We start from the raw sequence: 27,130 nt of genomic DNA, 5'->3' as shown, positions 1-27,130 counted from the left end.
AATATCTAAAAATGAAGAGATACTATGTAGGATGTTGACAATACCGAAGTATACTTCCTACCATTCCCCTCACCCCCAAAGACTTAGGTCTTGAGAGAATATTAAATATATTCAAATAAGCTACCTCTCTGCTCTGCACTTTGCTATCAATACTGGCAAGACAGATTAGATTTTTTTTCTATTTTTAGCTTTATATATATTTTTTCTTTCTTCTCAGACCTAAATTTCCTTAGGCTCTTTTCTCTTATAGTTAATTTGCTATAAAAAATATCCTTTATTTATAGTTCTAAGGCATATGTTTACTGGTTTTCAAAATATTTTTGAAAACAGCTTAAAATAGGAGAATTTACTGTGCCAAAGGATAAAAGAACACCATACTCTTTACTACAATCTGTAAGAAAGGAGATGATTTAAACCTTACAAAACCTCAAGAAAACAACTTATGTGTCAACATTTACTAAGAGGAAGTGGGCATATTGAGAAATTAGATATACTGCTTTGACTCTATCATCATATCCCTGCAAATATTCATGTAGTGACCTGGCCGATCTAATAGTAATGGGGAAAAGAAAAGTGCTGGAGCTGTAATATTTAAAATGCTGCCTCAGTGGGATAATGTAAACTCCTTTGGGTTGGATTTGATACTTGCATGTTGGATTTTTTTAACACATTCTCAAGTTCTCTCCCTGTATCTACCTACATGCCACACCAAGTCTCTAATAAAAGGGTATGCCTGAGTTTTCTACTACCTTCTCTCCTAGAATCGATAGAGTGCTTATGCCTCTTCAAAATAAATTATCTCAGCGTAAATGACAGTGATATCAGGCAATTACTATCTCCGAGCCCATATAATAACTGAACTTCAAGGAGGCTCAAGCACCTCCAATTTAACAGTAACATCACATTTTCTCTCATCTCCATTCTTTAAGCTAAATGTGCATGTTATTTGGATTAGCTATTGCCTAGACACGTTGTCAATGTTTACTACCTGACTGACTAGATGGGTGGATGCTGCTGTTTTTTTCCATCTATCAATGTTTGAGAGTAGACAGTGCAGACACTAATGGGGCCTGCCTGTCTATTTGGGCGCTGGTTGTGTTCAACACAGTGACCCTCTCCTCCATGCTCTGCTTCACAGGCCTGGGAACATAAAGGGAAGACATCCTGTGCAGTTTGCAGACAGCTCTTCTGCAAGCTCTTCTATGATCACTGCTCTGTTTCAATTAACATTTACCTTTGTTCTGAAGCGTTCAAGGATAAACCAATACCATATTGATGATTTCTTATAGCATCTCTATATGGCAGGTGCTATTAACTATTACAACAGCCATTTCTTAAAAAAAAAAAAAATCCCAAGGCACAGGGAAGTTGAAATGATGTGCCCAGATTCACAGAGTAGTTCCAAACTATAGAACACAGGAAGTCCAGGCCAAACCTCTGCCTTCCATACAATTTAAAATATATGCATAACTGTTAAGATATCACTCATGGTACTACTTTTCCCGTTTTATGGTGAATAAGCATAGAGATTAGAAATAGCTCTCCCCTGGAATTCAGAAAGTCTGCATTCACACCCATAAGAACCCCCTTGTGCTGCTTTGCTAAACAAAGTTGGTTTTGAGAATATTACAGCTAAGGTCAAGAGTCATCAACAGTCTCATGATCAGACAACCATTCCTTGGGAATGGAAGAGAGGTCAGATAATTGGTTTTAGAGCAGTGTTTGTATATTGTTAAATCACAGGCTCTATTTAGTATTTTGGGAAAGCTATAGACTCTCTTCCTAGGAAAATGCACACATACAAACATACAAAGTTTTGCCTGTAGTCTGGGTTCAGGGCATAGTTTCATGGGTTATTGAAACTCCTATATTAGTGAAGAAGTTATATTTTAGGAATTAATGAGCAAAAAAAATTCTCCATTTAAAAGAATGAGTTCATGCTACCACTTTCTATTTGTTTTTTCAAACTCTAGGACATAACATTCTGGGTAATCCACTACTTTGGCCAATAGATACCAATGACAAGAAATCTTATCAAGCCAGTAGAACTTTCTAACTGTCATTTCAGACTTCTTTCTCTTCTTTTATGCGTCAACTGTGAATTTTAATCTTTTATGTGGAAAGTGCTTTATTGGAGGGTTTATAGATAGTTCAGAGGAATTCTTTTTCTGACCAATGTATCTTTGCCTTATTTTCCAGGAGTTTAAATGGCAGGTAACGTCTATTTAGAAGTATGATTCTTCTACTAAGTGCTAATATTAGATTGCTTAGGAAGAGATTAGTTTCCCTAAAACACATAGGAATCAATGTTCCAGAAGATAGATATGTATGCACGACTCTAAAACATGTAGGCAAAACATAATTAATCAGCTGTTACACCAATGTAATCTGTCCCTTCTCTATGAAACAGAGCATGAAATATAGTTTCTATGTTAGTGTCCTTTGTTATCTCTTGAGAATAATGGTAATGATAAAGGTAACACTTCTGGAAAGTACATCTGTAGCTACCAATGTATGTTCCATTATATGTTCTCAAGATCATTTTTTCTTAATCTTGTCAGAGTTGTCATCTGCGCTGTTCCAGAAGTTGCCACACAGTAAGATTGCTAAACTCTGTAAAAGATCATGGACACTTACTTGGAAACTTGTGTTCTTGGCTGAGAGCAAGTAAACGTTTCAACTCTGTAGGGAGAAAAAGAGAACAATTAATCCTTAAATTACTGAAATAAAAGTCATTTGATCTTAGAAAATCATTGAAAAATCAAAGCAGCTTAGGAATAAGACTTGTGAATGAATTGATTTTAAACTTACCTTCCTCATCTATCAAGTAGCTTGATGCTATTCCATCAGTATCTGTTACATCGCAGGAGTAAATGCCCAAGTCTTCCATCCCAAGGTCTTGGAAGGTCATTTTCGTCCTTCAGAACAGAATATTTTTTATAAGAAATGAGGCTATGTGGGATCTGTGGACCTGTGTCCTGCATTGCCTCTAGGTGTTTACACACGCTACTCCCTTCATTTGGAGCACTCATTCCTGTCCCTCTTGCTGACCTAAAGCCTACTCATACTTGCTATTTCTGGGAAGTTTGTCCTGACCTCTTCCTACGGGGTGATGGTGATGGAAGAGGGGAGCTGGTACAAGTCTCTCATTCCCAAGTGATGTTGCATATCAATACAAAACCCAAATAAAGATATATTTAACTGATCAGCCCTTGCTGGAGAGTCTGAAAAATTTTTTCATTATAGAGCAGAATCTGCTGTTGGTAATTCCAGTGTCTTTCTTATGTCACATGCCGCAGTTCTCTTTTCAAGGTTAGCAAACTGCATTGGTATTGCCTGTATCATTATCTATAAGACGAAGGCACTATGTGCCTTTAGGGATGAGATCTGTTTTGTTTACTGTTATATCCTCCAACATTCGATGCCTTCTGGGCACATAATATGTGCTTAATAAATATTTATAAAATGAATAAATTAATCAGTCAATGGTCTAGTTCACTGTGTTTTCTAGCTTTAGTGAGTCATATTGCTTGTCAGTGTCTAAGACCAGCCAAATATTTAAATGTTAGTCAAGTGCTCAAATCTGGAACAAAAATTTATAGCTTGATTGTCTTTTCTTTGACCAATTTATGTTTTACTTCAAGGACTTTACAGCATAGTGACAGCAAAATGTCTCTTAATTATATTCAGCATTTTCTTGCATTCTTCAACAAAATCACTATTTCTATCTTTTGTTGTTAATATATATTGGGCTTCTTTGTAATAGAAATAATACTTAAGAATATTTTGATTAAACGAAGACAATCCAATATGGTTGGTACTGTAAAGATCTAAAACTTGATAAGTAAGGCAAAGTAAAAAGAAAACTCAGAATCTTGGGACTCAAAGTAAGTAATAGATCATAAAATTATTCCCCTTCACTATCTCCCATTTTTTAGAAAAAGAAATCTGAGGTTCATGGAAGTTAAAAACTGCCCCGGGTCACGCAGCCAGCTTCTGGTAGACCTGGGACTGGAACTCCTCTATCTTGTGCTTCCCATATAGAGTTCTTTCTACTGCTTTACAGTGTTACTCATAAGTGGCGATGAAAAAGGAAGAACAGATTATACCTAACTTATTCAATTTACCATAAGTTGAATCAGCAAGTAGCAAGTTCTTCCTTGTTCTCTCCCCATAGGCATCTTCACCATTATTTTAAGATTTTGAAATTTTGTAGAATAATGAGAATCACTTTTAAAGCTTACTTTTATATTAATCAAAGCTTTTCTAACATTGTGAGATAGCACTTGAAATGGAATAATGTAAAAAGTACTTTATATTATTACTTTTTAAGATTTATACTGGTTATTACTTTTTACATTATCAGATATAAAATACTTGTGATTCATCCCCTTATATTAAATATTTCAAATGGAAAGCAAAAAGCTTACTTCATCCTCCTATGCTAAAAAGGAAATCAATGATTATTATTGAAACAATCCATACTTGTTGCCTTTGCTTTCAATTTCTAAACGTGGAGAGTCCTCAGTGGATACATAATCTTTGGACCAGGTGAACTCAGAATTTGGAGCCATCTGATCACATTCAAAGTTCAAGGAAATGATTCCATCATCATCCACACTTACAACAAGCTCTTTAGTTCCTAGAAGAAAAGAAAAGGCACTGATATTTTTCTGGTAAAAATCAACCAAGTAAGAATTTCTTGTTTTGGGATCCTTCACTTTGGCCTTAAAGCAGGGCCTTGAGCTTGTGTAAGGGAAAAATCTAAGCTGCTCACTATAACTGACAATCCTGCTCTATAATTCAACTTTTATACTGCAACATGGAATTACATAAGCGTGCCATGTTTCTTAGGTAGAGCCAACATCACAAAAAGTATTGTTTGGCTAGGGCTGAATAAAAATTGGTTGACATGACTGAAGGCTCAGTTATGAGAGGAGGTTGATCAAAAATAAGGGGGAAAAGGCAGCCTTAGGCAAAAGGAAAGGACCTAATTCACAACTTTGCTCTAAGAACACACATATCCAACTAGTCATCAGTCAAAGATAGGTAAGAGATAAAGAAACCAAAGGGAAACTTGAAGGGGAGAAAGTAGAGGTGATAAGAATTGCCTATATTCACATGTTAAAATTTGTAAATTATTTAAGAATGGAGAAATATATGAAAACTTGTTCTGCTTACCAAACAACTGAAAATCAATCTAAAGATGTCCCTCTAGATTAGAACAACACAATCCTAGAAATGACTGTTCTTGAACTATATGGAAATTTAAATGGAAATTAATTTCAAGAGATTCAAGTATTTCAAGCAGATTGTGATTAGATTTTTAAAAAAATTTGTTAATGTTTTAAGTTCTTTTATTTTTGAACATTATAATAAATGGCACTTGCCTCTAATGTAGCAATTCAAAGAAAGTTTGCACATCATGTAAAATGTTCATATCTATACTAAAATTCAGTCTGAAAGATAAAATGCTCTTCTCCAATTGACAAGCATTGAATTACCAATATAAACTTGGTTTGCTTCCGTATATCAAGAAAATTATATTTCATCTCAAAAAGGTTCAGATTAAATTTTTTAAAAGCATGAAAATTTTCCAATAGATACTTCCCAAGAAATTAAAGTTTTTCTCTCTAGATTGTATTGTAAGAAGCAAGTATCCTGGCCTACTGTCCAGTAAAACTTGTCAGGGGAAAAAATTACAAAACTTCTCTCAGGGGAAGGCCAAAAGAACATGAGTGCCCAAACAGTGAGCAGTGACACTCACTGGAGGATTCCATGGACTGTCACTTGGAATCTATCTATATTTAGTTTTAGATGATCCTATTTGGTTAGTTTCTCTCAGTAGATTAAACTACAAAAAGAGAGGGAAGTAAGAAGCTACTACTAGCAGGAAACCAAGAATAAGAAAAATGATAGCAGAAGAGGAGGCAGAAAACTAAAAAGCATACCCAGAGACATTATTTTATAGAGGAACAAACGGCTCCTCATCCCATGAGACATTACTATATTGTAATATTGTACAATAAATAAGGTTGATGCTTATGACTCTGAGTCAAAAAGGAAAAGGTAAATAAGGTTAAGCACACTGCATCTGAGAAGGCTGAAAAGTATATACTGTGGTGTGTAATCTATTTTATGAGAATTTTCATCAGAGTTTTAAAAGGAAAATTTGAAGTATTGATGCTTTAGCAGTAAATTCTGAGGTACAGAACAATAATTTAACACAGTAATTTGTGCAGGTTTCTAAAAGGCCGGATTTGGTCCCAAACCTATGCAGGGAACACTGCTTAGTTGCTGTTTCTAATGCCTCAATTACAAAAAGAATATAGAGCTATCTCATTGAATTATTCTTGAAACTTAATTCTTGTAAAGGACTTGGAAATCTTTTGTGAAAATATGAAGTAAAACAAAAGGTGTTATTTTAAAATTCCAGGCAATATGTACATTTCTAATTTCTACCTTAACCTGTGAGTCATATCATTATCTTACAGCTTTTTTTCTAATTTAAGAAATGTAATAATTTACACTTTTAGAAAAAAATATGATTAAAATTTATAACTTGATTTGAGTAATTTCCTAGAGAGACAAAAGAAGTAGAGATTAGATGTAATGTTAACTAGTAAGAGAATTTTCCTCATCTGTGAAGCTTTTCTCGATTACTCATGTCAAATCAGCACTTTGTAGGCAATATCTATATTGGGAAGGAAGAGAGGCATAAACATTTCTTCAATTTATGCACACACGATTGTGGCTATGATAAGTATTATTGGTTGATTTACTTAAATAAAGTAAAAAAAATTAAAATTATACTTAACACTTCAGTTTTAAAAATCAAATACTTATTAAGATAAATATTTAATTAGATTTTCATTTTTCAAAAAGTTATGGATATTCTCATCTAGACAAAAGGCCATCTCACTTTTCCACAGGGTTGAGGTAGAAAAGTAGACCAAAATTTGTCACGGCTTAGGTTTTCTCAAAACCACCTTTGAAAATGCTCAAGAACATGAAGAATTCAGTTAAGAGCACAGGAGATTAAGCCATAGAAAATGAAAGAGATTACTTTGGTCCGAGAAGGATTTAAAAAGAGTTTTCTTTCGTCAGTTGCCTCAACTCTAAACAAATTCTTAATATAGACACAGAAGAATATTGTGTGGAATGGCATTTTAGGGTCCCTCCAGGCTTGCCACTACTCCTATTACATCAATGGGTAAGGTGTAGCCCAGGGATAAAATAAACTATTGGGAAATTAATTCTATCCCACTTTTCTCTCCCTTCCAAAATCATAATAATAAAAAAGATAAAATGTAAATGCTGAAATAAAATCACAGCAAACTTCCCATACATTTCATAATCTGAGAATTCTTTCTCATATAATTTAGTCTTTTATATCAGCATTAATAGAACAGTTTTATAAGCTTTAATCATTTGTCTTTCTCCTTGGTGCATGCATGCATGAGTATATGTGTAATGTTTAAAAAATTGGAGAGTTATGGTCAACAGGGCCAAATAGGTTCTTGCCTCCTCCCATTACCACATTCAAATTACAAATAAATTATAGAACAATCAACCTGGAGAACCATCTGAAGACTAGCTGAATATAACTCCTATAACTAAGGATATAAAGAAGAGGCCACATCTATACTGGTAGGAGGGGTGGAGATGTGAAAGGGGCTCGCCTGCATGTGGCAGTTGAGCGTAGGGATGGATATTTCATCTGCAGAAATCTCCTGGGAGGAATGAGAAGCCCCAGCCCCATACTGAGGTTCTCTAGCTCAGAGTTCCGGTGCCAGGAAGAGGAGTCCCCACAATATCTGGCTGTAAAAATCAGTGGGGCTTTTTAGAATCCAGATGAGACAGAAGGCTGCTGGAAACCCAGTTGTCATCTTAAAAGGCTCATGCACAGACTCACTCACTTGCAAGCACTCACCCTGGGCTCCGGCAAAGGGACAGTAGCTCAGGAAGTACCAGAGACATACAGGAAAAGACAGTTATGCGGCTCCAGGACAAGGGGTGGAGGGATAGTCACTATTACCCCTGTGTTGAGCCCTTCTCCTGTGCAGCCTACCTGGGGTGCTATCTTGCCTGTGTTGAGCCCCCCCCTCCCCCACCCCCCATACAAAGCTGATGTGAATCGGCATTAGCCTGGTGAACTCCACCCTAGTGACTCTCTGGGATTTTGCCCCATTCGACTCGTAAATTTTGGGAAAGCATTCATGGCAGAGTAACCAGCTGCACTCAGCCCTCTTAGCAGGAGGCTCTTTCAGCAGCAATTAACAGATCTCAGCTCGTGAACCTCTGGAGATAATTCTGGTGGTAGGCAACAAGCCGCAACTGAGCTATAGCATTTCTTAAACAAATCTTGGGGGTCTACGGGCCTCAGGTGGGCAGTGGCTGGCCTCAGTGTGCTCTGAGATTTTTGCCAGTGGCCACAGGCTCAACACTGGCACCAAATCTGAATCTGCATTAACCTGGTGAACTTTACTCATCCCACCCTGGTTACTTCCTAAGACCCTGCTTCCTCTAACTTGGGTACCACCTAAGGCCCTTTCAGCTGCTGAGTTTTATAGGCAGCCTCAGGCCTTGAGTGCCCTTGGCCTTTTATTAAGCTGCTCCAGGCCTTGTACTGATAGCAGTAAGCCCGGTTCACAGTATGGCCTCTCCCACGTGCCTCTAGGTCCAGCATAGGGAATGACCAACTGTGAATCGTTTTGTAGCTCCTACCAAGTAGCTCAGGCCAGTCACAGACAGTGGCTGACCTTGGCCTACATAAGAATCCTTCCTGGAACCTACATACCTGGAGGCCGACATTAGACTATAACGGAGCACTATTTGATTAGCTCCATAAGCAGCATACCCAAAGGGTGGTCTCAACAGGCACATTAGCCCACTGGGGTAAATCCCACTCCATGGAGTCTGCCCCTACCCTGCACATACCCTGTGCACAAGGCCAATTCTCATAGCCAGTAAGCCCAAGAGTCAGTTCAAACCACTGACCTGCCAACAGCAATCAAGTCTTAACTACAATAGGTAGACACATACAACTTACACAAGGGACACTCCTGGGCACCCGGTGCTGGTGATCAGGGAGACTGTGCCACTGAGCCACACAGGGCACCTACTATACAAGGCTATCCAACCAAGACTTGGAGACATAGCAAATCTACTTAAACATAGAAACAAAAATAGAGAGGCAGCCAAAATGAGAAAACAAAGAAACATGTCCCAAATGAAAGAACAGGAGAAAACTCCAGAAAATGAACTAAATGAAATGGAGGCAATAAACTTACCAGATCCAGAGTTCAAAACACTGGCTATAAAGATGCTCAACGAACTTAAGGGCAGAACAAATTATCTCTGTGAGAACTTCAACAAAAAGATAGTAAGCATAAAAAAGAACAGAGAAAGCACAAGATGAAAAACCCACTTAGAAATGAAGAATACAATAACCAAAATGAAGAATACACTAGAAGGAATCAATAGTAGGTTAGATGAATCAGAGAACTGAATTAACGACTTGGAAAATAAAGTAGCAGAACATACTCAGCAGGAAGAGCAACAAGAAAACAAAACCATTGCCCACCCCCCTTAAAATGAGGGAAGTTTAAGGGACCTCAGAGACAACATCAAACATAACACCATTCACATCATGGGGGTAGCAGAAGGAAAAGAGAAAGAGAGTGAAGAATTGAAAACCTATTTGAAGAAATAATGATGGAAAACATCCTTATCTTGGAGAAGGAAATAGGCATACAAGCCATGAAGTGCAAGAAGCCCAAACAAGATGAACCCAAACGGACCCACACCAAGAAACATCATAATTCAAATGCCATAGGTTAAAGACAAAGAAAGGATCCTGAAAGAAATAAGAAAAAAGCAGTTAGTTACCTACAAGGGAGCTTCTGTAACACTGTCAGCTGCCTTCTCAGTAGAAACTTTGCAGGCCAGAAGGGACTAGAATGAAATAGACAAAGCGATGAAAAGCAAGGACCTACAACCAAGATTACTCTACCTAGCAAGGTTATCATTTAGAATAGAAGGACAGAAAAAGAGCTGCCCAGACAAGACAAAGCTATAGGAGTTCATCACCACCAAACCAGTATTACAGGAAATGTTAAAGGGACTGTTTTAAGAAAAAGAAGGGGAGAAAAAGATTTAAAAATGTGAATAATAACTACTTATCTATCAACAGTTAACGTAAATGTAAATGCATTAAATGCTTCAATCAAAAGATATAAGGTGGCTAAATAAATAAGAAAACAAGACCCTTACATATGTTGCCTATAAGAGACCCACTTCGGATCAAGACATACACGGATTGAAAGTAAAGGGATGGACAAAGATATGGAAATAATAATAATAAAAAGCGAGGGTAGCAATACTTCTACTGGACAAAATAGACTTTAAAACAAAGGCTATAAAAAGAGACAAAGAAGGACATTACATCATGATAAAGGGTCAATCCAACAAGAGGATATAACCCTAGTAATCATTTATGCACCCAGCATAGGAGCAAATATTGACTGACATAAGGGGAGAGAGCGACAATAATACAGTTATAGTAGGAAAATTTAATACCCCGTTGACGCCAAACGGACAGATATTCCAGAAAGAAAATTAACAAGGAAACAATTGCTTTAAATGACATATTAGATGAGAAAAAAAAATTGATATTTTTAGAGCATTTCACCAAAAGTAGCAGAATACATATTCTTCTCAAGTACATATGAAATATTTTCCAAGATAGATCACGTTAGGACACAAAACATGTCTCAATAAATTTAAGAAGACTGAAATAATATCAAGTGTCTTCTACCACCATAATGATATGAAACTAGAAATCAATTATAAGAAAAAAAACTGAAAAACACACAAACACATGTAAGCTAAAGAATACACCTTTAAACAATAAATGTCTTAACAATGAGATCAAGGAAGAAATCGAAGGAAATCTTGAGACAAATAAAAATTAAAACACAATTCAAAATCTATGAAACATAGAGAAAGCAGTCCTAAGAGGGAAATTCATAGCAATACAAGCCTATCTCAAGAAAGAAGAAAAATCTCAAATACGCAATTTAACCTTACACTTAAAAGAACAAGAAAAAGAACAGCAAACAAAGCCCAAAGTAGTTAGAAGAAAGTAAATAACAAAGATCAGAGTGGAAAGAAACCAAATAGAGTCTAAAGAACATTACAAAAGATCAAGAAAACCAAGAGCTGGTTCTTTAAAGATAAACAAAATTGATAAATCTTTAACATGATTCATCAAGAAAAAAAGAGAGAGGACCCAAATAAATAAAAACAGAAATGAAAGAGAAGTGACAATCGATTCTATAGAACTACAAAGGATTATAAAAACACACGACAAGCAATTATGTGCCAAAAAGTTGGACAATTTGAAAGAAATGGATACATTCCTAGAAATATACAATCTTCCAAGACTGAGTCAAGAAGAAACAGAAAATCTGAACTGACTGATTACTATTAATGAAATTGAATCAGTAATCAAAAGACTCCCAACAAACATAAGTCCTGGACTGGACTTCACAGGTAAATTTTACCAAACATTAAAAGAAGAATTAACACCTATTTTTCTAAAACTATTTCACAAAATTCAAGAGGAGGAAGGCTCCAAAGGTCATTTATGAGACTGTTATTACTCTGATTCCAAAACCAGACAAAACCATTACTAAAAAATTCTAGGCTGATATCCCTGATGAACATAGATGCCAAATCCTTAACAAAATATTAGCAAACTGAATTCAGCAAGACATTGAAAAAACCACACACCATGATCCAGTATGATTTATTCCTGGGATGCAAGGTTGGTTCGATATCTGTAAACCAATTAATGTAATACATCACATGAACAAACTGAAAGATAAAAAACATACGATCATATCATAGATGCAGAAAATGCAATTGACAAAATCCAGCATCATCCATTTATGATAAAAACTTTCAGCAAAGTGGGACTAGAGAACATACCTCAAAATAATAAAGGCCATATATTACAAACACACAGCTCACATCATTCTCAACTGGGAAAAGCTAAAAGTGTTTCCCTTAAGATCAGTAACAAGACAAGAATGTCTACTTCAACCACTTTTATTTAACATAGTGTTGGAAATCTTAGCCACGGTAATCTTATAAGAAAAAGAAGTAAAAGGCATCAGATTGGAAAGGAAGATATAAAACTGTCATTATTTGAAGATGACCCAATACTATATAGAGAGAATCTTAAAGATTCCACCAAAAAACTATTAGAACTGACAAATAAATTTAGTCAAGTAGCAGGATACAAAATTAATATTCAGAAATCAGTTGCATTTTTGTACACCAATAATAAACTATGGGAAGAGAAATTAAGAAAACAATGCCATTCATAATTGCATCAAAAAGAATCAGAGACATAAGAATAAACTTAACCAAAGAGGTATAAGTCATTGAAGAAAGAAATTGAAGAAGGCACAAATAAATGGAAGTATATACCGTGTTCATGGATAGGAATAATTAACATCATTAAAACAGCCATATTACCCAAAGCAATTACAGATTCATTCTAATCTCTATCAAAATGCCAATGACATTTTTTTTTCACAGAACTAAAACAAATAATCCAAAAATCTATATAGAACTATAAAATATCTCAAATAGCAACAGCAATCTTGAGAAAGAAGAACAAAGTTCTTCTGATATCAAACTGTATACCCGATATCAAACTATGCTATAATAATCAAACTAGCCTATAATAATCAAAACAGCATGATACTGGCATAAAAACAGATATATAGATCAATGGAACAGAATAGACAACCCAGAAATAAAGCCGCATTTATATGGTCATTTAATTCATGACCAAGGAGGCAAGAATATACAATATGGTAAACAGAGTTCATTCAATAAATGGTATTGGAGAAACTGGACAGATAACATGCAAAAACTGAAACTAGATCATCTTCTTACACCATATACAAGAATAAACTCAAAATGAGTTAAATACTTAAATGGAAGGCCTGAAACCATAAAATTCCTAGAAGAAAACATAGACAGCAAAGTCTGACATTGATCTTAATAATATTTTTTCTGATATATTTTCTTGGACAAGGGAAACAACAGAAAAAATAAAGAAATGGAACTACATTACCTAAAATGTTTTTACACAGAAAAGGGAACAATCAACAAAGTGAATACACAACTTACTGAATGGGAGAAGATATTTGACTATGATATATCTGATAAGGGGTCAATACCTAAAATTTATAAGAACTTATACAACTCTATATCAAAGAACCCCAAACGATTCAATTAAAAAATGGGCAGAAGACCCAAATAGGTATTTTTCCAAAGAGGACATACAGATGGCCAATACATATATGAAAAGGTGCTCAATGTCACTAATCATCAGAGATATACAAATTAAAACCACAATGAGCTATTGCCCCAAAACCTGTCAGAATGGCTATCATCAATAAAACAAAAAACAAGTGTTAGCGAGGATGTGAAAAAAGGAAACCCTCGTGTACTGTTGGTGAAATTGCAAACTGGTACAGCCACTATGGAAAACAGTTCCTCACGAAATTAAAAACAGAACTGTCTTAAGACCCAGAAATTGTACTTTTGGCTATTTATTGAAGAAAACCAAAACATTAATTCAAAAAGTTATATGCATCCCTATGTTCACTGCAGTGCTATTTATAATAGCCAAGATATGAAAGAAACCTAAGTGCCTAACAATGGACAACTTGATAAAGAAAAAGTGGTACATACATATAATGAAGTATTATTCAGCCATAAAAAAAATGAAATCTTACTATTTGCAACAATACAAACGGACCTAGAGGGTATTATGCTTAGTGAAATAAGTCAGACAGAAAATACAAATACCATATGATTTTACTTACATGTGGTGTCTAAAGAACAAAATAAATGAACAAACAAAATGAAAGCAGACTCTTACAGAGGACAAAGTGGGGATTGTCAGATGGGAAGAGGTTTGGGAGCGCTGGGTTAAAAAGAGGGAAGGGATTAAGAAGTACACATTGGTAGTTATAAAATAATCACAGGAATGTAAAGTATAGCATAGGGAATATAGTCAATAATATTGTAATAGCTATATATACTGCCAGGTGGGTACTAGGGGGATCGCTTCATAAATTATATAAATGTCTAACCACTATGCTGTATACCTAAAACAAACATAAAATAATAATGAATGTCATCTCTAATTGAAAAATAGAAGTTTTAAAAATATAAAATAAAAGACTGGAGAGTGCAACAGAATAGAAACAGATAGAATTTAATTAATGTAATCAACCACAAGTAATACTGAGCTCCCTATGTTTAAGAGGAGAACTCTGGTGCCGGTATCACAGCCTCTGTTGATACTTCTCTCCCAGCTCACCCTTCATAATCATAGAGTTCATTATAAGAAATCTAGGGATAAGTGTGCATGCTTTGGTTAGAAAACATAGTCACACTCACTGGCCAAAACACGTAGTCATTCATTAGTTTTTCCATTTAAAAAAAGACTACTGTATATCATAGACTAGCCTCTTGGCATCTAGAGAGAAAAGACAGTTTCTATCTTGAAGTAGCCCACAGTCTAAGGCAGTTAACAAGCCTTATTTCACCCTAGAATCACCCAAAGAGCTAAACAAACAAACAAACAAACAAAAATGAAGCAGTGCCCAGGCTCGGCGCTGGAGATTCTGATTTAATTGGCCTGGAATGGAGTCTGGGATGCATTCAATATTTTCAGAAAGTATATGGCATGATTCTAATGTACAGCCATGGTCGAGAACTACTGTTCTAATGCGTTAAAGAGATTAGTTAGCAAATAAAAGTACAGTTTTCTAAGTCAGTTGGGCTAATCTTTAATAGTCAGCCTGGCTTTCTGCTTCAGAATCCTTCGAGACTTCACCACTAGGCCACTGAGCATACTTTTGTATTCTCAACCCTACCAGGTTCTATGATCAACCAGGTTTTAGAAACTGTTTGTTAGCAGGTTGTCATCTCAATCCCAGCTCATTATTTCTTCTGGTGCTGTGTTCTTTTAGCTTGCCTTGCTTCTAGTGACCAAGTCTTAACTTCCAGTAACGCAGTTCCAGCTTGGACTCTGCCTTGCGTCTGGGTTCTGTTGACCACCACCTGAAGTCTCCTGCCCACTGCTGTTCCTCTGATAAGAATACCTGAAGTCTGTACTGCCAGTTATTTGTTGTCCTCCAGATCACTTGCCATACCTTTGCAGGTCTCTCTCTTGTCTCCCATCTGATCTGGCTTACCTTGCTTGCCTCCACCAATACTCTAGGCCTGATGCAATCAACACAGGTAATGTTTAATATCAGGTATCAAGAATAGAGATGCCTTTTATGTACCAACACATCTACACTAAATATTTTTCAGCTTATTCTTCTTATAGTTTTTTTTTTTAGTTGATAGATTTCCTGGTAGAATATGACACCGTCCATTTTCTGGATCCTCATTACCAGTATGATTAGACTTTGTGGCAGTGGCTGAGCTACATCTGCTGGCATATTTGTTAACATCAAAGGGAGACCAAAGATTCTACCAACCCTGGCAGATTAGGTTAACTTTTGCCTGGAACTTAAATTACACTTGAGGTATCTTGTTCGATGTATTTGAGGTTTCCTGTTACATGATAAGCTTTATTTTCTTTCTGAAATTTTAATAATGCATTCCAAAAGGAATCATTCTTCTGAAATAGAAATCCAAGTTTCATATTGCAGATCTTGAAATTGATAACATGTTCTCCAACCCAGTCCCAAACATTCTAACATAAAATAAATATCTGGATAAAAGTAATATACTAATATTTAACAAAATTAATAAATACAGACAACCTTAGGCTATATGTAAATTTTTACAGGTACCAACCTTAATGGGAAATATTTTATGAACATCTATCAAGCTCTCATTACATTATGTTTTAAACTCTGGTTTTTCCACTAGATCATAATTCCAGAATACAATGACAAATGTCACATTACTCTACCCCTGGTGCCCACACAACATTTGGCATGTAGTAATTGTTCAAGAAACACATGTTCCAAGAATGAATGTGCCTATTGCATATGGAACAAGTTCTGGGTTTTGGTGCCCCTTTAAAGCAAAGCATTTTGACTTTGTGTACCCCAGGCTTCTTTCCTAGGCTGTGAGCCAGTGGTTCCTGAGTGGGTTAATCTGGTGCTGTTTAGTCTATCAATGTCTGCAGCTGCTGTTTGTAGTTGTATTCTAGGACTGGAATGGCCACAAAAGATCACTCTTGGTGCCTTATTCCAAATCAATGAAACAAAACTCTTGCCCAGGAGCTCACCAGCAGATCCTTTTTTGGTGGTAAAATTTCCATGGTGATGGCTTTGTTAATGTTGTGCCTGGCCACCTGCCGTTCTAAGGCTATGATTGAGAAAATAATAAATTAATTTAAGTTTTCTTCAATCAGATTTGCTAAAAATGTGCTTTTAACTTACCCACGACTAGATTAAGAGTTTTACTTTGATAGTAATCTAAATGTTCTTACAAAGGTAGACTTGACAATTGGGTCCCTTTGCATGTCCATTTGGCTGCTTATATTTCCTCACAGTTGGTTCATGAAGGGTCTGATTTTTATAGGAATATGCATGTTGGTATCTTTGTGCGTTACCTTTTACCTGGTATATATGTTCCTAGTATTTTTCTATTTTCTCATGACCTATATGAGGTATGGCATTCTCTCCAGACACATCTACCACACTTTAGTATAAGGTCACTTCTGTCCTCCCCAGCCCTAGAGGTTAGTTGTAAGAAGAGTTGAAAGCTGGTTATGAAGTAATAGGATGAAAGGGACAAATATTTCCTAAAAGGGTACATTTGATGTATTTTCAACATAACATGAAGTGAGAACAGAGTTTTCTACATTTACATTCTTTTCTCGGCATAAAAATAATTATGTATCTGTGCTTTATTTCAGTCTGAAAATAGGGATAAATTAAAAGTGCTTGGAATAGAATGAATATAAACTTAAAATAACTGGTTGATATTTTTTAACCTCTCTCATTTCTAGTGCTTTCTTTTATGTAACTTGAACAAACTGAAACAGATAAGTGAAAAATGATAGAGGTTAAATGACAAAATAAGCTGCTATTATAAAATCATCTGAAACTATTTGCACAGTAGACTATTTGCACAGTGAACACTGTAAACTTTGTTCCCATAGCAAAGGGAAAGACTGTCTTCCCTTGTCCAATGATGACATCTCTTGAAACTGGGAAATGAGGGCTGCCTCAACTCTAGATCATTCAGTTAGGACTACTGTTAGTTTAACCCAGGGGTCAGCAAACTATGATCTGTGGCTAAATCTGGCCCATTAACTCTTTTTATATGGCCTGAAAATTAAGAATGGTTTTTACATTTTTAAACAGTTGAAGGAAATCAAAAGAAGATTAATATTTCAGGACATGAAATTATTTAAAATTCAAATTTCATAATGCATATAATATGTTATATTATATATTGCATGTAATGTGTACATGAAAGTTTTATTGGAACATAGTCATGCTCACTAGTTTATCTATTATCTATGGCTACTTTTGTGCCATGGCAGAGTTGAATATTGTGACAGGAACCATGCGGCCATAGAGGCGAAAATATTTACTTTCTGGCCCTTCACAGAAAAAGTTTGCTGACCCCTAGTTCAACTTAATTTTAAAAATCCTACTTTGGTTTATGGATCGTGCTTGCTAATTGCACTGTTCCAGCTTTCTCAGTGATTGGAAAAATACTCTGTGGGACTTTATCCCATGGTATAATAGGAATAACACCCTGGGAATGTATACTTGAAACAGTCAGTCCAGGACACATAATTTGATCAGGGACTCCCCAAGTTTTAGTTATAAACAAGAATAGCCTTGGACCACTTCAAGCCTGGCTTATCCCTGTCCTGAGGCTCCTGTGGTGTGGTAAATGATTGTCATGGCTTAGGTCATACTTATTAATTATTCAAATAGCATATATTGACAATTTGGAAAACTAGAGAAAACACAGAAAGTTAGGTTTAATGTTACTTTGGAATCTTACACAGATGAGATTAATTTTCACAAAAAAGCAAAAGCCAACCTGGACGAGTTTCTGCCACAACAGGCCCAGCAAGGTCCGACGGCTTGCCAACACCTGCCTGGTTTATGGCTCGAACACGGAACACATAACTGACACCTTCCTTGAGGTTTTGCACCTGGAAGAAACAGGTATAAAAGTAATAAGCATTCTGTGTCACTTAAACAAAAGAGCTCTTCTTCTGCAATAATGATTTATAGTTGACCCTTGAACAAAATGAATTTAAACTACACAGGTCCACTTAGGCAGATCTTTTTTCAATAAGTATATTTTCTCTTCCTTATGATTTTTTCCCTTTTTAAAAATAATTTTTTATCTTCTAGTTACAGTTGACATACAATATTAATTAGATTCGGGTGTACAATGCAGTGATTAGACACTTAAATAACTTACAAAGTGATCACCCCAACAAATCTAGTACCTGTCTGACACCATAACAGCGGTCCCCAACCTTTTTTGGCACCAGGCACCAGTGCCCCTATGAGAATCTAATGCCCGATGATCTGAGGTGCAGCTGAGGAGGTGATACTTATGCTGTGGAGCAGCTGCAAATACAGATGAAGCTTTGCTCGCTCACCCACCGCTCACCTCCTGCTGTGCAGCCTGGTTCCTAACAGGCCATAGACTGGTACAGGTCTGTGGCCCAGGGGTTGGGGATTCCTGAACATAGTTATTACAATATTTTTGACTATATCCTCTATGCTGTACTTTACACTCTCATGACTATTTTGTAACTACCAATTTGTACTCCTTAATCCCTTCCCCTTAACGCTCATCCCCCTCAAGGCCCCTCCTATGTGGAAACCATCAAAATGTTAGTTTCTGTTTTGTTTGTTCATTTATTTTGCTTTTAGATTCTACATGTAGTGAAATCATATGGTATTTGTCTTTTTGTCTGACATATTTTACTTAGCATAGTACTCTCTAGATCCATCCATGTTGTTGTAGATGGCAAAAATTTCATTCTTTATTAAGGCTAAGTAATATTCCATCATATATGTATATGACTTCTTTATCTATTCATCTATTGATGGACACTCGGGCTGTTTCAATATCTCGCCTATTTTCTTGGGTATTATAAATAATGCTGCAATGAAGATACAGATGCATATATGTGTTTTTGAATTCATGTTTGGGTTTTCTTCAGGTAAATACCCAGCAGTGGAATTACTGGGTTCTTTATCTCTTGTTATAGCCTCTGTTTTACAGTCTAGTTTGTCTGGTAGAAGTAATGCTACCCTAGCTTTATTATTATTATTATTATTTCCATATCTGTGTCCATCCCTTTACTTTCAATCTGTGTGTGTCTTGATCTGAAGTGGGTCTCTTATAGGCAACATATGTAAGGGTCTTGTTTTCTTATTTATTTAGCCACCTTATATCTTTCGATTGAAGCATTTAATGCATTTACATTTACATTAACTGTTGATGGATAGGTAGTTGGTGCCATTTTATTATTCACATTTTTTGATCTCCCCCCCACCCCTCTTTTTCTTAAAACAGTCCCTTTAACATTTCCTGTAATATTGGTTTGGTGGTGATGAACTCCTATAGCTTTGTCTTGTCTGGGCAGCTCTTTTTCTGTCCTTCTATTCTAAATGATAACCTTGCTAGGTAGAGTAATCTTGGTTGTAGGTCCTTGCTTTTCATCGCTTTGTCTATTTCATTCTAGTCCCTTCTGGCCTGCAAAGTTTCTACTGAGAAGGCAGCTGACAGTGTTACGGGAGTTCCCTTGAAGGTAACTGCTTTTTTCTTATTTCTTTCAGGATCCTTTCTTTGTCTTTAACCTATGGCATTTGAATTATGATGTTTCTTGGTGTGGGTCCATTTGGGTTCATCTTGTTTGGGCTTCTTGCACTTCATGGCTTGTATGTCTATTTCCTTCTCCAAGATAGGGATGTTTTCCATCATTATTTCTTCAAATAGGTTTTCAATTCTTCACTCTCTTTCTCTTTTCCTTCTGCTACCCCCATGATGTGAATGTTATTACACTTGATATTGTCCCAGAGACCCCTTAAACTTTCCTCATCTTTTTTTTATTCTTTTTTCTTATTGCTGTTCCAGTTGAGTGTTTCCTGTTACCTTATCTTCTAAATCATGGATTTGGTTCTCTGTTTCATCCAATCTACTATTGATTCCTCCTAATGTCTTTTTTATTTTAGTTATTGTATTTTTTATTTCTGACTGTTTTTTTTTTTATGTTTCCTATCTCCATTTTTATGTTTCCTATCTGTCATTCTTGCCAAGACTATTCAGCATCATTAATACCAGTGCTTTGAACTCTGCATCTGGTAGATTACCTGCCTCCATTTTTAGTTCTTTATCTGAAGTTTTATTCTGTTCTTTCATTTGGGATGTTTCTTTGTCTCCTCATTTTGACTGCCTCCCTGTGTTTGTTTCTATGTATTAGGTAAAGTTGCTATGTCTTCTGGTCTTGGTAGAGTAGCCTTATGTAGTCTCTTGTGGGGCCCAGTGGCACAGTCTCCCTGGTCACCTGAGCCAGGTGCTCAAGGTGTGTCCCTTGTGTGGGTTGTGTATGCTCTCTTGTTGTAGTTGTCTTGATTGCTGTTGGTAAATCAATGGGAGGGATTGACCCTCAGGCTAATGGGTTGTGAGGACTGACTGTGCTTACAGTGGAGGAATTGTCGTGTAGGGGCTGACTCTACAGAGCAGGATTTGCTTTAGCAGGGCTCTGGTGTCTGCTGAATCTGCCTTTTGAGTGTGTCATTTGTGGGCATGGTTGGGTGGTGCTCTGGTATGATCTGAAGCTAGCCACCAGGTGTGTTGGTTCTGGGGCCTCTTGAGAGGGACTCCAGTGCAGGGCAAAGTCAGTCACTGCCTATACCCTTCCCAGGGCCACTTGATATGAGCTAAAAAGTGATCTGCAGATAATTGTCACTTGTGCTGGGCTTGAAAGTGCCTGGGAGAGGCTAAGATGTTAACTGAGTTTGGCTGCTGCTAGTGGTGGGCTTAGGGCTGCTTAGCAAATGGTACAGTGCAGGACGAGGTCAGATGCTGCTTGTTTGGGGTTTGTAAACCTTGAAGAGATCTTAGGAAAGTCTACAGCAGGAGAAAAGATAGGCCCTTTGTATGGAAAGGCCACTGGAAGTGGCTTGGGTGGGCCCACAAGTTAGGTGAGGCGAGGTCTTAGGGAATCACCAGGGTGGGGCAAACAGTGTTAGCTAGCTTGATGGAGACTCAGATATGGCACCCTCTTATGTCTGCATGCTGAATGAGGGGAAGGCTCAAGAAAGGAACATTTCTTTGTCTGAGACAAAGCTGCCCCTACAGCCCTCAACCTGAAGCCAGAAAATTCAGTTCCTCCCTGTATGCCCTGGTGCCTTTTGAGCTGCTGCCCCAGTTTTAGAGTTCAGAGCAAGTGAGCCTGTCAGTAAGTCCATGTGTGGGCCCTTTAAGAGGAATGTCTGGGACTCTAGCAGCTCTTTGTCCTACTCAACCACAATCTACCGATTTTCACAGACAGAAGTTATGGGGACTTCTCTTCCCAGTACTGGAACCCTGGACTGGAGAGCCTGGTGTGGGTCTTAGACCCTTTCTCCTTGGCCACTTGTGTTGGTTAAAAATTGGTTGTCCTGTAATTTAGTTGTAATTTTGATGTGGTCATGGGAGGATGTGAGCACAGCATTTACCTACTCCTTCCTTATGATTTTCTTAATAACATCTTTTCTCTAGCTTGCTTTAGTATAGAATATAGTATATAATACATATAACATATAACATACGAATCAATTTTAATCAACTGTTTATGTTATTGGTAAGGCCTCTGATCAACAGTAGGCTATTAGCTGTTAAGTTTTAGGGAGTCAAAAGTTACGCAAGGATTTTTTACTGTATGTGTGTGGGGAGGTGCCCCTAATCATGTTGTTCAAGAGTCAGCTCCATATAGCACATAGGGTATAGGACTTGAATTCTAGACCTGATTCAGTCAAAGACTAAGCATGTGGCTTTAGTTACTAGGTGTTTCTCAGATCTTATGCAACTCTTTTTTAGATTTAATGGCTGGCAGCATCAGAAACAAGAGACTGATTCAGGTATGCTTTAAAGGACTTATAGTCATCTCATTCTTCAATTAAAAAGACAATACAAAGTCCTCACAAGAGCATTTTTATTGCCCCCTTTTTTTTCTGATTGTTTTGAGACATTCCATGAATAATTTCAGATAAAATTCCTGGCAAGAGAGGGTAATTACAAGCATGGACCATGGACACTTTCCATTAGTTTAAAAGCATGTTAAAATACTAGAACGAGAACAAACAAAAATTGTCCCTGTAAATTTAATGTAGACAAGCAATTAACATTGCTTGTGAATTTTAGTAATTCGTAAAATAATCAAAATGTGTAAAAATTCTAAATCCCTACATTTTCAATAATCAATGACATGTTTGCTGAGAACCTATTACATATATGCTACTGAGCTAGAGTTTTAAGAGTAGAAGTGTTGTAAAAAACATTTCAGATATGTTTTTATATGACAATCCCACTTCATAATTTTTTGTGACCTTCTTTGGGTTATAAAAACTATTGATATGTTGCCAGTTATCTTTTTCTTTTTAAAATATGAAATTTAAAAGCTATATTGTATTTAAAGAAGGAATTTTTTACACACATAAGGTGCAATTTTTTCCCCATATGTTATGAAGGACAACAATATCCAAAATGTGATTTGAATCAAACAAAGCTAGAATATATTTATTCAACTAAGCAAGGTGTTTGTGACCATACATTTAAATAAGCTATGTAATAAATTGTTAGGTTTTTAATTTAATTACTTACCTGCATTGTGTTTATGATAATGGAATGTCACTTTATGCAGTGATAGTTTTCACTGGATCTAATGAATTTTTGAAATTAATTTTAATCTGTAAAGGAATTGAGTTGAAGCACAGGCTAAATGCACAGAGTTTGATGTATTTAAATTCTATGTTTAGAAATGATGTCAAGCAACTGTGGATTACAGAAAGGAACAGAAACATTTCCTGTTGTGACAAAATTAGACCCGTTTCCAGGTATCTGCCACATCTGCACCTGCTACTCAGGTAATATGTGGCTGTGAGTCAGATTTCTACATTATGTAGGACACAGGAAGTAAATCCATATCCTAGTGTTTGGTCTCTGGGGTGACAGAAACATCCCTCTAGTCTTCTATTGCCACAGGGAAAATGACTGCCTTAAAGCATTAGAAATGCCTAATCTATGCGCACTGATTTACCTTTTCTTAGATTTTTCCAACTTTCTTATAATTTCTGAAGGAACAGCATTCCCTTTAAGGTAGGGAGGAGGCATAAGAACTAAATGTTAAATCAAGCTATAATATTCAGAGCCTGCAATGTGCTATCAGACCACGGGAAACCTACAGCACAAAGAAATATTCCTACTGGGATTACTAACAAACCAGTTACCCATAATATGAAGGGAAAACAGAATCTTTAAGTCAGATCCTACATGCATTTCCTATGGCCCAAAACAATGGGAACCTATAGATCAAAGGCTGGAGATTGCCAGCAGGCTTTCTCCCTACATACCTTTATCTTTCACACTGTATACCCATACCATCAAAGGAAAATAGGTAAACAATCTTTAGACTGTAATTCATAGAAACTAAGAATGATATAGAAACTGAATTCCACAAATACTCGAGGTCTTGCCTTGTTTTTGGCCTTGTCTTTGACTTTGGTTTTCGTCTTTGCCTGTCTTTCTGTCTGTCTTTTTTCTCCTGGTCTTTTTTGTCTGTCTCTCTATCCCTCTCAGCTCTCTCATTCTCTATGTTTGGGAGGAGAACATGTCTATCTGTGGAGTCTTATTCTTTCTCTAATAAACGTCTTTGTCTCTAACTGGTACGTGCTTGACTTCTTTCCTATGCTCAGTTAAGAACTCACCCTCTCTAGGTGCGGGACTTGAATTTCCACTTGGGGGCATTTGCCTTGTCCTGCATCACCTTGCCTTCTGCATTCATTTCCCCCCACCTTTCCAGTGTTCACTGCCTTCTCATCATATTGTCTCACCAGGCTATAATTACCAATAAAAAAGAAAAACAGTGAGCTCTATTGGTTGAAAGTAATGCATCTTTAACTCTCTGGGGACCCCTGAATTGAATGTGGGTACTTCCAGTAGAAACCGTGTGTTTTGGCTGTAATTGTGCTTAAGTTCTCTCTTTCATGGAGTTATATCTTCAATCCTCACTTAAGTTTACCAGTCTAAACTTTTAACATGTATGTATTTTTCTCCATCTGAGGCTTGAAATTTTTCTGAATATAATACATCTGGAAGAGTAAATATACATCAAAATGGGTATAGGAATTACAGGACATCTTTACTTTTCTTCTTTATGCCTTTATTGCTTGACTTTTTCATTATCAGCATGTGTCAGTTTTATAATCGGAAAAATCAATAATCCTATTTTCACTTAAAAATGTGGCCAAACTCTTATGATTATTTCCTTATAGAAAATTCATTTTCAGTTTGTGAGGCTTATGCAACCTCAATCTCTTTCTCTCTCTCTATCTTTTGCCCCCTCGTCCTCCCAAATTTGCCTTTCTTGTTTTTCTTTTTTTTAATGAGTGACATTAACCATTTTTTAATGTGTTTTAACTCTATTATGTTTTTTTCCTGCCCTTCTTTTCCTGGCCTCTTGGTCTCCTTTGTTTGGCTTATCATTCCTGTATTGCTTTATCCCAGTCAGGTCCAATCTCAGGCTCTTGGGACACTGTGCTGTGGTAGACTGAGGATTTAGAAATTGTCTTTGCCATAAACAGTCACCACCACCATCCAGAATGTGCCTGACCTTTACAGTGGCCTTTGGGATCTTTACATCTAGAAGCTTCCTGACTCATCTGGACAAACAGTGTCCTAGGCTCCAGGTCTTCCTTGACCTTTTCTTGTCCCCATTAAATGTGATCTTCCTATCTCCTCAGGATTTTTTTAAGGGGTAGAGAGTTCATTGGCATATGCTAAATTGAGTTAATGGAATGTTGGGTATAATGGCTAAAGGGTCATTTCTCCTGAAGGATATATTTACATTTTTTATGGGGACTATAAATGCCTTAACTCCACACAGTGGCTGACAGATGGTATGAACTTTAGTCCATAGTGGCATCAGAAACTACCCCAAATCCCAATCACTACCAAACAGAATCTTACCAGGAGCCCAGTGTACAACACTGACTAAAGCAGAGATGTTTGTTTAGTTTTACCTTGTTAACGTTAAAGTTAATATCATTAGAAGAGGCCTTTTTCTCTTAAAAAAAAAAAAGGGGGGGGGATTTCTCAAACTATGAACATCCTCTTACCTTCAGGTATTTGTTTTTAATAGCCACCTCGTTGAGTCCTCGCCATTGATCATCTTTGGCTCTGGCCTCCTTCATGTCCACAAAGTAACCAGTGACAGGAGTCCGACCAGAGTAGATCGGAGGCTTCCACTGCAGAACCAGGGAGGTTTTCCTGACTTCACTATACTTGAGACTATGTGGTGGTCCTGAGAAAGAGAGAGACCAATGCATAAAATTCATAATGTGGATTAAAAATTTTAAATATGTGTAAATCTAGAACCACGTTTAAGGCTTTACAGCTGAAACTGATGTTGGTGTTCTTTTTTTAAAAAAAAAAATCTATCATTTTCATGGAAATAGGTATTTTGTGGTTATTTCACATCAAGTATCCTCAATGGCTCTACATTAATGTATTAAAAGTATATGGGCAGCAGGTGGGGAAGGCCAGCTCAAGACGCCCATCAGAGGCTGGATGAAAACTAGCCTTCAAGCTGTCCTCAGGCCTGTGTTCTTCACCTTTTATCAGAACAGTTTAATTTGGTTGCAGATTCAGTTTGATTATTTTTAGATGATAATCTGAAATTCTGCCAAATCTCAAATTAGCATAAAGGAAGCAATTCTATTTGATGGCATGTGAATATAGATAGTAGTATTTCTCATAAAGGAAAAAGGAATATATTATAAAATAGCTTCCCACAGGAGGAAATTTTTTTTCCATAAAGCAAATATCTCATATAGGGGTAAAAAGAAACTACAGTTGTGGTTTACAAAGAACTTTCAGCAAGTAAATACAATCAATCCTGTGGGCCCTGAATCTGCATTAAACACTGCGTTAAACACTGCAATTAATAGAAAGCTCAGAGAAGCCAAGTAACTTGATCAAGCTATTCAAGAAGCCAGTATGTTCTCTCTGTTTATATGTTCTTTGCACTCTTGGGAGAATCCAAACTACTAAAGTGATTTATCTTTGCATGACCACCAGCTACTATGCAAGTGATATATTTATTTTTTCTTCCCTGTTTTTTTTTTAAATAACAACTGATGCCTAACCAACCAGTCAAAATCACCTGAATTGACTCACAGTGGCCTGAAAGCCAATTACAAGCACAGAATCTATCATGCTACACCAGCATTTTTTCATTGATAGCTCAGTATTTATTGGGCCCTTTACTTCAGCTCAAGAGTCACAAATATGCATCATCAAAATACCAATGGCCTTCTACTGGTATGGCATGTTCTGTTTTGAAAAGGGATTTTATGACCATTTGCTTGTGTCATCCTCAGAACTCAGGCATCCAGACAGGTAGCACCACCCTGCTTTATCAAGAAGCAACCTTGTTCTGCTTGCCGGTACCTCTTGTCTAGGAATAAGACCTAGTTTCCAAACCTAATGGCCACTTACTACATGTGTGACCTTCTGGGTATCATTTAACCTGAGTCCCAGTTTTTTCATCTGTAAAATAAGGGATGACAAGACATTCTTAATGCTCTTGTCTATAAGAGCTTTCTTAAGTTATGGCTTGCCCAACACTGCTTAGTAAGTCAAGGGTGGATCTGAGAAATGAGAGGTCATGGGGTGGAGGATGCCCCATTCATTTCTCCTCTGAGTGAAGAGCACTCATACTGTAACCTCTTTTACAAACTATATCTTTCTTTTTTTTTAATTTTAATAATATATTTTATTTAACCTAGTATGTCCACAATATTAACAGTTTAACATATAATCA

General features: G+C 36.6%; 1 protein-coding gene across 3 annotated transcripts in view; it reads right to left on the bottom strand.

The window, feature by feature from the left end:
- The window catches only part of MYOM1 (myomesin 1), a 133,814-nt gene that overhangs the window by 22,021 nt on the left and 84,663 nt on the right, over window positions 1-27,130 (bottom strand). For all 3 annotated transcript variants that reach the window (XM_016157028.2, XM_016157012.2, XM_016157021.2), the window contains 5 exons: window positions 25,425-25,609; window positions 18,121-18,235; window positions 4,486-4,642; window positions 2,812-2,918; window positions 2,638-2,682 (listed from right to left, as the gene is read on the bottom strand). In XM_016157028.2, the coding sequence (XP_016012514.2) occupies window positions 2,638-2,682; window positions 2,812-2,918; window positions 4,486-4,642; window positions 18,121-18,235; window positions 25,425-25,609 (609 nt within the window). The remainder of the gene's footprint in view (window positions 1-2,637; window positions 2,683-2,811; window positions 2,919-4,485; window positions 4,643-18,120; window positions 18,236-25,424; window positions 25,610-27,130) is intronic.

The sequence above is a fragment of the Rousettus aegyptiacus genome, unplaced genomic scaffold (assembly GCF_014176215.1).
Source record: "Rousettus aegyptiacus isolate mRouAeg1 unplaced genomic scaffold, mRouAeg1.p scaffold_m13_p_12, whole genome shotgun sequence".
In the NCBI taxonomy this organism is placed as follows: Eukaryota; Metazoa; Chordata; class Mammalia; order Chiroptera; family Pteropodidae; genus Rousettus; species Rousettus aegyptiacus.
This window is presented reverse-complemented; position numbering and strand designations above follow the sequence as displayed.